This window comes from Phasianus colchicus, chromosome 3 (genome assembly GCF_987193195.1).
Source record: "Phasianus colchicus chromosome 3, bPhaCol1.hap1.1, whole genome shotgun sequence".
Classification (NCBI taxonomy): Eukaryota; Metazoa; Chordata; class Aves; order Galliformes; family Phasianidae; genus Phasianus; species Phasianus colchicus.
The window spans coordinates 74268033-74284983 of record NC_143438.1 but is presented as its reverse complement, the minus strand read 5'-3'; the positions used below and the strand labels follow the sequence as shown (position 1 = coordinate 74284983).

General features: G+C 39.4%; 1 protein-coding gene across 5 annotated transcripts in view; it reads left to right on the top strand.

The window, feature by feature from the left end:
* The window catches only part of RGS22 (regulator of G protein signaling 22), a 67842-nt gene that overhangs the window by 3796 nt on the left and 47095 nt on the right, over positions 1-16951 (top strand). For 4 of the 5 annotated variants that reach the window (XM_090137838.1, XM_031591062.2, XM_031591061.2 and 1 more), the window contains 5 exons: positions 427-489; positions 8002-8223; positions 12856-12941; positions 16040-16205; positions 16538-16709. In XM_090137838.1, coding sequence (XP_089993964.1) covers positions 427-489; positions 8002-8223; positions 12856-12941; positions 16040-16205; positions 16538-16709 — 709 coding nt within the window. Of the gene's footprint in view, positions 1-426; positions 490-2690; positions 2710-8001; positions 8224-12855; positions 12942-16039; positions 16206-16537; positions 16710-16951 lie in introns of those variants that run through there. The other variant, XM_090137840.1, reaches the window with a different exon arrangement.

Here is a 16951-nt window from a genome sequence, read left to right as displayed (position 1 = left end):
AGCAGTGTGGGAGTGGAAGCAGGCTCTGCTGAATGTTTCTACTCCCCTCATTCCCCGACGGGAGAGAGAAAGGTATAATGTGAGGCATTTTTAGATCATTAGCTTATACACATTTTTTCAAAAGTAAACATGCAGATGTTCAGCATTCAGAAGCTTCTGGGTTCATGAAGTCTTTATCTGTGAATTTCTTGGCAAGGCATTTCCTTTCACATGTTTTTTAAATTGTTGAGGACCTCAGTGATGTGCAATGCTTAGAATCTAACAATGATGCAATGATTGTATTCTCAAAAGTGAGAAATGACATTTTACAAAAGTTTACATGTCATATCTTGTGGAAAAAAAAGCACATTATTTGAAGCAACAGTGTATTCAAAACATGTTAGCAGATTATTATAAGCCTTGTTTTCTGGTTTTGTGTCTCTGCAGGAAGACTACTTAGCCACAGATGCTATGCTTGTGGACTACTTTAATGAATTTTTGAGTCTCCCGGTAAGCACCTTGCAGAAATCCCTCGCAAAATACAAGAAACATCTTACTAAGTTAATCCAGTTTAGATTTATCCATTTAGAACATTGTCACTGGAAAGCTAAATGGCTTTCACAATATGTCTATAGTCTAATAGTACCTGTTCTTACTATTCAACTTTACTGTCAGTATCAGGGAAAATCACACAGTATCTGAACTTCTGGGGATTAATTTTCTCTTGCAAGTATCTGTATTTAACTCACAGTGCACCAAAATATTATGGATATGAAATGAAAAAGACATGTAAATACGTAAAAAATGTGAAGAGTCCACTTTTATTACAGTATCATAACACACCAATAAAACCAGTATTTGTTCTTTTAGGTTCTTCTGGCAATGTACTTAGTGATTAATAAATATTTTAGCTCAAGGACCAACTCTATGTTTCTTCATGACTGTGAAAGCCTCAAAATTGACGCTCTCCTTTTCTCCTTCCACCTGCAGCTAAAAGGACACAGCTTTATGTTCTATTCTTTGTGGAGATCCAGCTGCAGTTAGACCAGCACATCCAGAGCCCTATATATAACCAGTAAACCTATATTTAACCCTATACTCTGCTCCCTTTCCCCATCAAATGGTTTTAAGCTGAGTGAAGGGAGAATTAGGTTGGACGTCAGGGGGAAATTCTTTACGGAGAGAGTGGTGAGGTGCTGGAACAGGCTGCCCAGAGAGGTTGTGGATGCCCTGTCCCTGGAGGTGTTCAAGGCCAGATTGGATGGGGCCCTGGGCAGCCTGGTCTAGCATTAGGTGGAATGGTTGGTGGCCCTGCATGTGGCAGGGGGGTTGGAGATTCATGATCGTTGAGGTCCCTTCCAACCCTGGCAATTCTGTGATTCTGTGATCAACTACCTTGTTTACCCATGCTCTCAAATGAGTCATATGTACTCCTCCCTCAACATAGCAACTTCACTCAGTGTTATCTTAGTACTCTTGGATCCCCATTCTCTGTTTCTGCACGTTTTTTTACTCTGTTTCCGTTTTCTTACTCCTTTGTATGGCACAGCCCTTTTGCAGTTTCACTCATAGTTCCCCTGGGACCTCCCAGGCAACCTACCCCAGAACTGCCCCACAGCCTTTTGCCCTCCCTATCCACTGCAGCCAAATGTGCTGCACTACAAGGATATACTGATTTCTGCAACTTGTTTGATAGGAATCGCTACCAGCATTAGGATATTTCTTGGATGCCTGTGTCATTTTTTTAATACAAAAATAGAATCTGGAAGCATTAAATAACTCTTTATCAGAACGTGGGCTTTGTGCACAACGTCGATACTGACTTCTCTCAGATCTCCGCCTTTATACCTTTCCACCTCATTGCAAGACTCTTGAAACTAAATTTTAAAGAGTGATAAAGACACAGATAGAAGAAAATGTGTGGTGAGAGGGTTCATTTTTTTCTTCTTCTTTTGTTTTTTTTCTGCAGCTGCTATAGGGTAATTGCATTAAATCCAAGCCTAACTACATAGCCTTTAAACTCCTTCCATGTGCCAGGTTTTTCTTAGCACAGGAATACCATCCTCCATGCATTTCACTGCTCATTTGGAAACTATGCTTCAGGTTTTCCCCAAATCACAGAAAATCTCATGTGGGAAAGAAGTTCAGTCCTCTTTGTCTCTGGGTCTCCTTGGATATGCACAGATTTCAGGACATCTTTTAGAAGCCAACATTCTCTTTGGCCTCACAGGGCTCCTCAACCCAGAGTCCTGGCTCAGCTCAGCAGCTCTGAAATGCTCAGTCCCAGCCCTTCCGAATGCTCTGAAGCACACAGCAAAGAGTTCACAGACAGTCCTGAGTAAACACTGCTTTATGCTGGTAATCTTGGTAGGTTTCTGAAATGACACATGGTCTCTATTTATTTATTGACATATGTTCATGAAAACAGAGGATGTATTAGCTGTGTTTATTTGTAATGTTCTCATAATTGGTTTTATTTTCTCTTTGATCTTTTCTTGAGGATTTACCCTCCACAGGATTAAGTGCCATTAATACCTTGGGTTCTGTGGTTTGAATATTTTCTACTCTCAATTTCCCTCCACTCCTCTGAACACTTTGATGAAAATTCCATTGCTTTATTCTTGTTGTGCTTATCCGTTGTTGCCTAGAAACAGTATTACCCAGGTGTGTTAGTTGTCAGGCAACAAGTTAAACTGAAAATGTTGTGTGACCTGATACAAGAAATCAGTGGTAGTATATGCTTATTTTAAGAGACTGTCTCTATATTGATTTATAAAGCAACTCTGGTGTATGGAAATTGTATCACGGGGAACTTGTTATAGCAAGACTTTTATTAATTAATTAATTTATTTATTGCTTTGATTTACAAAATATCCTTTAAGAAATAATGAAGTTATAATAATATTTGGTACAATTTGACATGAGTGCTGGTGTACCCCAAAGATCTGTGTGCTGTAAAGACAATTTGTAGGGAAAATGCTTAGGAAAGATAAAACAAAGATCCCATGAGGGTTCTTGCTATCAGTACACCAGTGACATACAGCCACAGAAATCAGTCCCGTGACACACAAACAAGCTACACCTTTTGTAGTAAATAATCAGAAGTGAAAAATTTATGAGAAGAACTGGTATATGTACATTTCCATTTGGAGCTGTCAGCAAACCCCAGAATTCAAACCTTAGATTCTTTTAAAACATCTGAGAATATGCTTTTCCAGGAATGAAAAAACACAAGTCAGAAGTTTCCATCCAACTCCATGTTGGAGGCCTCATTAATATCAACTTGCTTCTCCCATGCCCAACAGGAGCTACCTGCTTAATGAAGGGAAAGCAATTAAAGCATAAGGAATAAAGTATATGGGCCTGTTGCTCTTTCTGAAAAAAATAGAATTGGCCTGGAAAACCTGATACTGTCAAGAATAACATCAGGCTGGATCTATGAGTAGCTGATGACAGAAAGGGCAGAAGGAAATCCACACTACTGTACATTTCAAGCTCTTCTCTGTTTTGAAGATGGCTGTGAATCATTCTGTGAGGCTACAATGCACGCTCATCAATTTCCTCTTGTGTTTTCCATGTCTGTGGAGGGAGGCTGCTGGTGCCATTAAAACCTCCCTTAAAAAACCTTTTAAATCAGTTAGGCCTCACATGCATGTTATGTTGAGTCTTATCCAGGACTAAACCATCTTTGATATCCAAGGAAGCAAAATAATCTAACTTCTTTTCCTACTGCAAGTGGCTTTACCCATAATTTTCCTTTCTTCTCCCTTAGATGATGGTATGTGATTGCAACTTGTTTCATACTCATCAGCAGAAAGGAAATCCTGGACTCACTCAAATCAGTGGGAGATGTGGCACTGACCATATGACCATATGCAATCTGAATTTTCCAGGCACTTCCTAGAGCAGCTCAAATTCTTTTCTGGTCTGGATTCTCACTGACTTTTATTTATGATACATATATAGCCGTCTTAAAGATGTTTTGGCAAAACTCCTGGATGAGATTTCGGTTCATTCCCACCGTTTCAGGGTCTTAACCTAGGAGAAAGCCAAGCTGTGGTCATCCTGTTTCTCTTGGGATCAAACTACATTACTTGGGGTGGGATATGGTGAGCATATTTACACATTTGTTAGCTGTATCTGAAGTATATCTGAAAAGTGTTAAGGCAGAGAACAGCAAGATTTATATGTCTGATATCCTGGCAACACAGTGATGGATGCTGTTTTGGTTTTGTTTTGGGAGGACTGAGGGAAATTTCTCTTCCCTTCAGTTAAGTGTATAACTTTAGGTTTCAGAATTATATATTCTATTTATTCTTAGCTGAAACCATATTCAATGTACATATGACAGATAGGAAATTTCCATCAAAAACATACAGGCAATTGTTTATATTTTTAAAGTATTGCTGTACCGCAATGTGAAAACAGTTTTTGTTGTTTGCTTGAAGGTTTTTATTTGAAGCTGAAATAACTACACTGAATAATCTCAGTCATACTGGAGCCAAAGGGAAAATTGCCCATGGATTATAGTTAGTAAAGTCTGTAGACTTACTTGTCGGTATTCTCAAATCCTTGTTGATCCTATTTATTGTTCCAAATTGATAATGTATGAATCCCAAGTTTCAAGGCTCCTGCCAAAACTAATTTTTTTCTTTTCTTAAAACATCTTGCAGTATAATTTGGCTGGGGAGCTTTTCCTCTTTATCTTCAAAGGATCAAAAACTGGCCCAAATTGAAAAAAGACTGCAGGGAAGAATGCATTGATACTTCTTGTCTTTGGTTATTGTATTTTTCTTGTCTCTAAATTGCCAAATTTGGGGTAACAGCAGCATTTCTTAGTGTATTAGATTGGCACAAGTAACTTTTTCCCCCTTTCTTTCATAGCGTAGGCTACCATCCAGTCCTTAACACAACACAGTCATTTTCACAGAAGAGATTTCTTGTTATTGCAGTGACCTAGAGTACTGGTGATGCCATAAACTTTTCCCATTATTGTCCTGTGAAACACTGTATTTTATGGCACTTGGCTTCTGTGGGAAAGGTTTTAGGTTTGCTAATTTTTTTTCTCTCTGTGTATGTGTGTGTGTGTGTGGCTTGTAATGTGTGGGAATGGTTAGAGGGGGTGTTTTGTTCTAAAGCTTTTCACATACTGAGAGGATTGACTGATTCTCTCTGTCCAGTACTGGGAAAATGTTTCCTACAAAACATCAGCTTAATTTTTTTTTGGTAGTTGTTCCTGTTTGATTTTATCATAACTTTAGCATTTTTATTTTTCTTGTGGGGATGAATTAAGAAGGTCATGACTTACCTCTTCTTTCATGATGCCAATATATGCTTTCTAGTTTATCGTTCTAGTTTTCTCAAGTGAGGTGGCCAAATACGCTTCCTCAGAAAGGCTTTAAAAGTTCTAAAATGCTTTCATATGATGCTTCGATGAAACGTTCTGTGTATCTGGAAGAATTTGATAGTTGCGCAGCATTGTAGATCTCTTCATGCTGGAAGAGGCCTCATGGAGGTCTATAGTCTTGCCTCCTGCTCAAAGCAGGTTCATCGCTTTAGAGCTCAGACCAGGTTGCACATCACTTTCTTCATTCAGATTTTGAATCTCCAGTAATAGATTCCATAGTCTCTTTGGAAAGTCTGTTCCCACTAAAATTATCCTACTGATATATATATTTTTCTTACGTCCAGTTCAAACCTCCCCTGTTTCAGTGTATAAGCATCAACTCTTGTCTTCTCACCATGAACCTCCATGAAAAGCCTGGCTGTGTCAGTAATCTTGTAAATACTGTCAGACTGCTGTTAGGTCCCCACAGAGCTGTCTCTTCAACTAAACAAGCTATGTTCCCTCCCTCTCTCCTCACAGGGCTGGTGCTCCAGCTTGTCAGTCTTCTGCTGGGCTTACTGAAATTTATGAACATTCTTCTTGTACTGGGGAACCAAAACTGAATACAGTATTTCAGATATGGTCATACTAGTGACAGGTAATGGGGAATAATTGCCCCTGGGGACAGGTAACTTATACCTTGGTCCAAACCTCAACGTTTTAGACCAGAACCACCTGTTTCAGTCAAGTATGTAATATATGAAGTCTTAATACTCTTAACCTGTCACTATGTGTTCTTTTGTTCCATTACTACGTGTCTTATAAAAGATTTCTAGTTGGACACCCGAAACAGCAATACCCTTTACATTTTAAAACTTGTCACTGGCATCTGTTTCACTACATTAAAGTTGCCATATGTTTTCCATTCAGTTAATTAAAATGACAAACCTAGATCTACAGAAAGTTACAAGGGATATAATAAAAGTAGATGTGTGTGATAAACTATGGCATATTTGCTTTGTTTTCAATTTGAATAACATGTAACTAAAATAATCTGTTACTATCTAGTCACATAATCCTAGATTATGGAATTTGCATTTCGTTTCCTTTTTTCTTCTGCATGAAAGTGCATTTCAGATCCTGAGAGACTGAAGCTCCTTGCCTCTTAGTGTATTTTCTTCTGTTTCCTCCTTAAAAACACGTGGAAAAAAAAAAAAAAAGTTTTATTTGGAGGTTATTAAGGTAGAAGTTGAACCACTTAGTAGTTGATAGCTGTCCAAATTAGCTTTGCAACTAAGTGAAAGGTACACATAGCAAATGAGGAGGAGATCTGAATGGAGTACAGAGAACACATAAAACAACACATAAAAGCCTCTTTTAAATGTTGTTCAGTACTTCTGGAGAAAAGCGCTAAAACCTGCAGAGTACCCTGGAGAAAATTAATGCCAAAAGAGGCATGAAATGTCAGAGAACAAAAACAAGCCTTGATTTCAACTGAAGGTAGGTAACTAAACGGGCTAGTGCAATTCAACGCATAACTCTGGCCAGTGAATCTCTGATGTCATAGGCCCTAATCGTATACTGAAAGCTCTCACATGCTACATGCTTTGCCAGGCTGAGCCTCAGCAGTGAGAAGTTATGGGATAAACAGGGAATGTTGTTAGCACATGTTGCAGCCACATGGTTTTATTTTGGACATTCCTCTATATGACATTGATCAACAAGGGAACTTCAAACAGGAGCAACAAAATAGCTGACACTGACGTGGTTAATTTGGACTGTTACATAGGTGTAAAGAAGAATGAAATTGTTTTATAATATATTTCCATATTATATGTAGCACATATTCAATATATGTAATATGTATGTGAATTATGTCTGTGTGTGTAGATATATATGCTTCTGTATGCATACTGTGATATATAAAATTCAAGGAAATGAGAAATACAGTACTTGAAATAATATAATAATCTTACTAAGTGCAGGGAAATGACAACTGTACAAACACCTGGTGGGAGCCTGTTTGGAATGGTGCCCAGAAGGGTCTTGGCACTGGATCTGGATGTGGCCAGGATTACACACTCTTGTTTTCTTCAGTTCTTGGACATGTCGTCTTGTCCTCCATCTCAGTACTGGGAGATGCTCATGTGCTTTGGTTGTATAGATCCTCAGACTCACAAATGTCTTGGATATTCCTCAAGATTTCTTTTAAATCAACCAATGTAGTTGTGCATGATCACCAGCTACAGGCCATAGATGTTGGTAGATGTTTGACCTCCAAGTAATAACATGGGGAAAAGCCTTTCCTACACATGACAGTCTTCAGATTCATCCTCCTCAAATGCTCTCACATTTTAGAAATCAGCTTCATTGTTGTTCTCTTCAAGCCTTGACTGTTTAAGGTTATGAATGTGAGAATGACACTGGAGATGTAATCTTGGACGTAAGTAGTCTCCTACCAGAAAAGTTATTGAAGTCACTGTAAACTATGTATTTTAGGAATTTGTGTAGTGGATCTATAGTTTGCACATGAAAAAGAATGGTGTATTGTCTAGAATGAGTCAAAATCAAGAGAAAGAAGCCTCATAATACCATCTTGCATTCTGAAGGATGATTCTATTCTATAAAAAGTAACTTTTAAAAATGAGATATTTCCCTTATTGCAGTGTTACAAACTTTCCAAACTTCTTTTGTAGACTTTTGCCCAGCCAGTTAAGTTTAACTCAGACTTCGGGGTTTTTGAAGTACTTAATGACATCCCACAACGTATGGAACATCAGCTGAAAAAAATTCTACATGATCAGAAACCTCCAAATCCCATTTATGATGTTATAAGAAAAGCAAAGAATGATGGGCAGAATTCCAAAAAGATCAGTGATTCTTCAGCACTCAGTTTTGATCCAAATTACAACACTATGGTAAGCATCTTATAGCCACTGGATTTATATTTAGATCTTACTGTAGAGATACTGGCAGTAGTTATTGTTGTGTTTGGCTTGGTAGCTTGGGAAAAATGTTAATTTATGTTAGGAAAACATAATGATGGGCCAAACTGTGCCCTGCAATGCACATGTGTCTACCAGACAAGTGAATGGAATTACACATATACATCCTGTAGCACAGAATTTTGAAGATTCTGTAGGGCAGGATTCAGTTGTGTGGTCTGAATACTTTTTAATATTAAAAGAAAAAATATTATGATAACTGTTACTTTACTAGTGATCCCTGGAATGTGCAAATTGACTGAAACTAATGCATCTCAGTCTTTCCTTATTAATTAATTTCCTTGTGTGGCTATGAGCTCATCTGTGGTCTGGCAACACATAAGTCTCTCCTCCATCAATTCCCCAAAGATTTTGATGGTTAGCATCAATCCAAATGGCCAGAAAAAATAACCTTTAGCAACAAGAAATGTTGGATTTTAGAACAAATATTTCAAAACTTGTTCAAACAACTATCAATTACCTGCTTGCTTTCAGGACTATCTTCAGCACCAGATTAGGCATGTTAAAATCAAAATCTTAAGAACCATATGCACCTCAGAGAATGCAAGGCAGTATAAATAGCTGTGGGAGTTTACCTTCAAGCAATAGCTTTGGAAGAGAAAAAAATATATATTTCTCTGGGTTACGTGGTTTATTCCTTTCTTGCTTACTTTGCATTGGTGTGACTGATGTGACTTCAGTTCATTTCATTCAAGGCCAGTGTAAGGTCTTGCTACATTTTTAGAGGCGGCTGCTCTAAATTATGTCATAGCTGGAAAGCTGAGAGAAAATCAGGGAGTTAAAGCAGACTGCTGCTTTGCTCAGTATAAGCTTGATGATTTTCAGAAAAGAAAACAGTGTTGAGAGAGGTCAAAAGGCAATGATGTTTAACAAAACGATATTTAAGTGAGATTGCAATTATCTGCAATATAAACGGGACAAATGCTATGAACGGACAAGGCTCACAGACATGTCTACCATTTTAAACCATTATTTCCATGAATATGTTGCTTGTGAGCACAAAAGCAGAAGAGCTATTCTTGATTTCTTATTTGGACTCAGGAATGGACTGAGGAAAAGTTTTGTGCTTGTGCAAGAATGGCTAATGCTGTTCTCTGGGATAACCTCACACCTTTGCAACTTTGCTCAGCCTTTTTTGACAAGTTCAAAGCCATCACATTGTCTTCTCTATTACTTAAATCATGGATTGGAGCAACAGTGCTCCTCTATTATTTAAAGATATCTTCCTTTTTCTGTGGAATTTTCCAAAGATGGGAAGCACAACTTCCAGAGGGGGTGAGGAGGTTTGGCGTCTTCTCTCAGGCAACTAACAGGATCTGAGGAAATGGCCACAAGTTGCGCCAGAGGAGATTTAGATTAGACATAAGAAAAAACTTTCTCTCAGAGAGTGGTCAGGTGCTGGACTGGCCTATCCAGGGAGGTGGTGAAGTTGCCATCTTTGGCAGTGTTCAAGAGGCGTCTGGATGAGAAGCTACAAGGTATGGTTTAGTAGCTTGTGGTAGTAATGGTGATGGTAGGACAGTTAGACTAGATGATCTTGCAGGTCCTTTCCAACCTTGTAATTCTATGATTCTATGGCATTTTTGAGGAATAATATTCTTTTGCACTTTCTTCACCTTTTTGATGATGTTTCTTCTTGTCTGTCACTTTCCTGTGGGTTAACATAGGTAGGGAGCTAAGCTCCATGCTACCATTTGCTCATTTTTCCCCAGCAGAATGGAGATCTGGAAAAGTGGAAGAGAGAAAACTCCTGGGTTGAGCTGAAGGCATATCAATATGTAAAGCAAAATCTGCACGTCCAAAGAATTTACTACTTTCTAACAGTGGGGAGATATTCAGCCATTTGCAGGAAAGCTGGGCTCAACACACTTAACAGCTGCTTGATGAGATAAACACCACTACTCTGAACATTCCCTCTCACCCCTCTTCTTTTCTTCAGCTTTATTGCTGAGCATGATGTCATATGGAAAGGAACACTCTTTTGGTCTGGTGGGGTCAGCTGTCTTGGCTGTGTCCTCTCACAGCTTCTTGTGCACCTCCAGCATCCTTGCTGGCAGGGTTTGAAAAGGCCTTTGCACAGACTAAGCCCTGTCTAGCAATAGCTCTCAACACTGTTCTGATCACAGATTGAAAATAGCATCATATGAGATAATATCAAGAAAATGAACTATCCCAGCCTAAAAATGTGCAACAGGCAACTTAAATCCCTCATCCTATTCAGTTTTGGCATCTCAAGAGGGAGCCTGACCTAAGCAGCCAAAAATCAGTACTGCAACTACAAAAGATGGAAGAAGTCAACTTCATTCGTTGTACCACACTATGACTGAACTAGAAGTATCTCAGTATCAGCATGAAGTATCAGCATCAGCATCAGATAGGATTTGATCTTTCAGACACAGAGCTATGCTGTTTCCTTCACTCTATATACTTATTTCTTCAGTTGCTTCACATTGTCTGAAGAGATTTACAGTTGCTTTCTATGAAAAGTCAGCTTGAACAGCCATCACTGTCACAATAGTGACGGAAATGAGCTGTGACTGGAAAAATTATGTAGACCTTTCAGGCATACTGAGTTCAAATACACCTAAACTAAGAAATACATCCGTGCTATTTTTCTCTCTACCTCCATCTCACACTGTCACAAATTTACAGATAAGTAAAAGATCTTTCTGTATGTGTGCCCTCATGCTTGGAAGTTATTGATATGTAGCTAAATATCTTATCAGTATTGAAATCAACTAAGTGTGAAACACATGAAGAAAAAACTCTGCAAATTGGGTAGACCCAGGCATCACTATGGAAAGAAACTGGCTGGCATCCCACATACCTTACTTCAGAGAAACCCCAGTTCAGCAAAGCACTTAAGTATGTGTTTAACTTTAATCAAATGAAGTTAAACACATGCTTAAACTTTAACACGTGCTAAAAGCTTTACTGGATTGGGTCCCAAACATGGCCTAAGGCTGACCGGGTAAGGAAGCTAACCAAGGTAACAACCCTATTAGATTAAATGTCACATCTGCCTTTGGGGAAGGGAAAAGAATAGAGATTCTTTCCTTCTGATAGTATATATTATTTTGTGTACCAGCCATGTACAGACATGAACATGTTATGAATCATTCAGATAAAAACCTGGGTTATGACTCAGTTAATACATATATATTAAACACAGACTGATTGGCCAAAATAAAGAGACAATCTTCTGTATTTCCAAAAGGCTTGTTAGTTACCAAAAGGAGGTATACTCTGTGTGGTTGGGAGTAATTAGTCTCCATCTCCACAAGTTAGATTGTGTGAGCCACTGCCAACATAAGCTTTCCATATTTTGAAATATTTTCTTCTCTCTAAATGAAACCACCCACTTTCTGAGTAATTTATATTTTTAATCCCCTACAGATATATATGAAGGAGAAATAAACCTACTCCCAAATGAAATATTAGCTCATGGAAAGAAAATTTAAAGTGTAATCTACACGAACTGATTATTTGATCTAGCAAGTAGCAAAAAAACTGATACTTCCATCCTTGTCCAAAATTCACCTGTTTCTGTGGACAAAGAGTTATTGCATTTTTCCTAATCACTGACTTCACGTTCACTGAAATGAAAAATACACCTCAGAAAAATGAAACAGGTCACCTGCTAAGAGTGCATAAAGTACCCTTTGTGGAAAGAAGAGGAAAGAAGAGAAGAGGAGAGAAACAAAACAAAAAAAAAGAAAAGAATAAAAAAAACAGTGTGAATAGTATAATCTCTAGGAGAAATGGTTCGCTGTGGCCCACACTCAGAGGACATACTCTCCATGTAGGACCCTTAGGCAAGTTTTTCAATCTGCTGGTTCTGTGTAACTCCTTGCTTAACACCTCCACAACACTCTTTGGTGGCACCTAGTTGTCTGCATTCACCAGGCATTGAGGCTTGGACCACCTGAGCTAAGATCTGTTATGGGCCTGATTCTATTTGTGCTTAGATACACATTATTACTGTTCCTGTGTCCAGCTGAGTTAAGCAATGCTCCAACATAAAACATAGAAATGTGAAATATGACAACTGATAGGCATTAAAAATGTTTGATTTTGTTTTTAATATCCAGAGTTTTCCCATTTGGGAATTATAATTTAAGCTAGGGCTTCCTTATTCCTCAAATTATTGAAGGAAAATATAGTAGTCACTGCTTATAGATGGTGTTAAAGTCAGAGAAATAAGCAGTTTCCCACTTGTGGACTATCTATGAACATCTAATTTGCATTGGAATTGTATAATAAAAGCATGATTCATACATATAGAATAATAATGCTTTGTTTAAAAACTTGTACTCTTACAGAAGAAAGAGATTTAGACACAATTATCTGTTAGCAACAAACTGAAGAATCTCAGCCGTCCTAGAACTAAGGTTAAGCTGGATAGGAAAGGTGATGTTCATTGCATATTAGTTTTCTTTAATGCCTTAGAAGGAATGGAGAGAAGATTGGAGAGAATCATTTACATGGACAGCAAAACAAATAAGTCACTACTACTGCAATTTTTTGGTATTTCTTTTTTAACAGTGTCTTGATCGAGAACAAGCAGTACAGTGGATTAAGAAGGAAAGGCTTCCAGCATTTCTAGAGAGCGACTGCTACTTTGAGTACAGGTATTGCAGTCTTTTATGCTGCCTCTCAGCTTAAAATTTGTACATTTATATTTTCTGTTTAACTAAGCTTGATGATAATGTTTAATATGGTTTTGTTCCACCTTTTCTTTTTGTTTAATTTTTGCATTTTATTACCCTGAATCAACTAAAAACTGACTTTTTTTACGAGTCATTCTGTAATTTCCCTCGACCACAGATTACGTACTATATTCCTACAGAGGGAGTAGGAATGGTCTTTACTGTTTTCTGAATCTGTCTTCCACAGAGATATCACGGTAACAATATGTTTCTCCCTAATCAGTATATAGGACATGCGCGTGAATGGTATGAATCCATGACATCTGTTTACAAAAGACGGCCAGTCCTTTTTATTTCAATTATTCAGTTTCTATCTTGAAGCTTACTGTCAGACTTCCTTTTGCAAGGTTCTCTGTGGGATGCCATGGAATAGTGGAATGATTTCCTGTTATATATTTGCTATATTTTTCCAGATGTCCTTTCAGCCTCTTTTCCAATTGTTCAGGAGGTTTGGTCTGCTTTTTGGAAGGATCTGCATCTACCCTAACCCTAACCCCCACCCGCCCCTCCCCTGACGCAGCTCCATGCCGTTCCCTCGGGCCCTGTCGCTGTCACACAGAGCAGAGCTCAGCGCTGCCCCTCCGCTCCCTGTGAGGAGCTGCAGCCGCCATCAGGCCTCCCCTCAGCTCCTCTGCTCTGGGCTGCACAAACACAGCAGCCTCAGCGCTCCTCATCATATCTTGCCCTCCAGATCTCTCTAGTCTCTTGACATCCTAATTTCTGAACACCAGTGCTTTAAATTGCTTTCCTGAATTAGGATCAAGATAAACTGTGATAAAAATGCACGTTTAAAGCTGAAGACAATGTGAATATATCCACGAGGTTTATGTGGCAAGGTTTGGTAGCAAGATTGGCCTCTGTGAGCAGAGCCCAGCACTGCCCAGTGTCAGATCAGAGCCAGTTCCATCTGCTCCAAAAGGGACCTGCTGCTGCCAGGGCTGAGCCATGAGGGATGCTCGTTGTGCCACTGTGTGTGCGGAAAGGAAGTACCTGCTGCACAACAACAGTTGGGAGAGGAAGGGATTCCCTTTAAGGAAGGGATGCCGTTCAGAGGGACTTTGAGAGGCTAGAAAGGTAGGCCTGGATGAACTTGATGACGTTCAACACAGCAAAGTGCAGAGTTTTGCTCTTGGGCCAGAGGAATCCCAGGCGTCCATACAGACTGGAAGGAGCGGTCCTTGAGAGCAGCCCTGCGGAGAAGGACCTGGGGGTCTTGATAGATGAAAACCTAATATGAGCCAGCAGTGTGCCCTTCCAGCTCGGAAGGCTAATGGTATCCTGGGCTCCATCAAAAGAGGGGTGGCCAGCAAGGACAGGGAGGTGATTGTTCCCCTCTACTCTGCTCTTGTGAGGCCCCATCTGGAGTACTGTGTCCAGGTCTGGAGCCCCCAGCACAAGAAAGACAGGGAGCTGTTGGAGAGGGTCCAGAGGAGGACCAGAAAGATGATCAGGGGACTGGAGCACCTCCCCTACAAAGACAGGCTGAGGGAGCTGGGCTTGTTCAGCCTGGAAAAAAGAAGGCTGCAGGGTGACCTCATTGCAGCCTTTCAGTACCTAAAGGGAGCCTACAAACAGGAGGGGAATCAACTCTTCGAAAGTGTTGATAATTGCAGGACGAGGGGAAATGGTTTTAAGTTGAGGGAGGGGAGATTTAGGTTGGATGTCAGGGGGAAGTTCTTTACAGAGAGAGTGGTGAGGTGCTGGAACAGGCTGCCCAGAGAGGTTGTGGATGCCCCGTCCCTGGAGGTGTTCAAGGTCAGGTTGGATGGGGCCCTGGGCAGCCTGGTCTAGTATTAAATGTGGATGTTGGTGGCCCTGCATGTGGCAGGGGGGTTGGAGATTCATGATCCTTGTGGTCCCTTCCAACCCTGGCCATTCTGTGATTCGGTGATTCTGAGAGAGGAGTGAGAAATGTGAGAATTGTGAGAGAACAGCCCTGCAGGCACCTGGGACAGTGCAGGAGGATGACAGGAGTTGCTCCAGGTGCAGAGCAGAAGATTCTCGCTCGGGTGAGAAGGTAGAAGAGTGTGGGTGAGAGAGAAGGTGATTATAGTTTGTGTTTAGTTTTCACTGTTCTAGTTTGTTATTGATAAATTATATTAATCTGAATCTGTTTTGCTAGTGATGATAATTGGTCTCCCTGTCCTCATCTCAGTGAGTCTTTGGTCATCCTATTTTTACCTCCTCTTCTTTTAAGGAAGGGTAGTGAGAGAATGGTGTGGTGGAGCATATCTGCACATCATTGTAAAACCACCACAAAATATGCCAAGTCTAGCATGAAATTCTCTTGCCCTCAAGATGTAGACAAACAAAAATGAGCACTCAGCTCAGGGTCATAAGCTTTTCTTCCCTTCACATGCACCTTGGTTGATTTCATACTGCTATCTAACTCAAGAAAGCTTCAACAGTTCTTGATCCCAAAGCACCCTCTCTAGCCACATGGTTCTATAGATTGCCTTTTTCTGAACATAGCATGGTTCTCACTGTCAGAAGGAGTGCTGGAGTGCTCTTTTGTACTGTGAAGTACTCTTATAGTAACCGACTGAAAAAAGACCTGCTGTCTTGCTATCATCTGAAAGCTTAACTAGTATGACCAGTATGGGCATTGCTGCTGGAAGATTACTTGTGTCAGGAAATGTAGTGTTTGTTACTGACATAGGGCTTCTGCAATCTGGGAAAATGGTTCTATTTTAGCTAACAATATGTTCAAGTGTTTCTTGGCAGGATTTGGAGTGTACTGCAAGATCATCCTGGCAGAAATCAATTTTACTGGTAAAGATTTATAATGTAAAACAGACAACCAGCTATAAAGTTGGTGGACTATGGAATGGTAGAGCTGGTGTTTACATATGTGACAGCAGGCACAGGGTGAAATAATAAAGTAGAACATGAAGTTCGCAGTGGCAATTTATTTTCAGAATGATTGTGTTTATTATTGTCTATTCTAGGGAAAAAAATCAACTGTATCTCTGACTAAAAGCTAAGATTAACTATTTTCTTTTCTGAACATTTAATTTCAGGCTAGCTAAATTGATATCACAGGTAGAATGGAGCCAGACTGGCATTAATTTCATTATAGATAGCACCTACTACCCCTGGATAAGGAAGGAAGATGCGAGTACTCCCTCCGCTGAGGAGGATGGCACTTTATTCACTATGAAGAGGTTCTATGTATCACTTGGCCAGGTAAAATAAATGTTTAGTGAGTGTAACAATGAGCTAGATAGAATTGGAATAAATTGCTGTAACTGAAATCCCACTCTAAGCAGACAGCTGATTTTCTGGCTATCTCCTCTTTTTAAAGCTCTTTGTACTATAGAAAGTTGGTGAGTCGTAACGCAGCACTGCTATGTTATGAGTGTGCTCAGCTACTGTCATACAGCTATTTTCTCTGGGAACTATTGTTATAGAAATATATATGGATAGACAACAAAAATGATTGCAGACAATAAGCCCTCTGCTCTCAGAAACAAGCAAACAAAAATAATTGAATTATTCTATTAAATATCTTTTTATAGGCTACAGTTTCTCAAACAATGGATTGGTTTACATTAGCAAAAGGAAGCGAATCCATAAAAACTACAGATTCATTTTTGCGCCCTGCAGCTTCTGTTCAAATTCAAGATACTCAGCATTTGCCTGGTCTGCCTGAAAGAAAAGGTTCATTGAGTGAAAAAGCTAGCTGCCTAGGTAAGTAACAGGGGCCTCAGCAGTAGTATTTACAACATAAGTCTGACTAGATGGATATGTAAGGCATTCTAATAAATTGCTGCAGCTTCCACTTATTACTTTCTAAATATCACGATATCACAGATGGGGAAAAACTGGATTTGTTTCTTTCCATAGCCAAATAATTTTGTATTTTTTCTTACACTCTCATTTATTTATTCATTTTGAGATTATTTTAAAGCCCTTGTTTATCAGTCTGATGT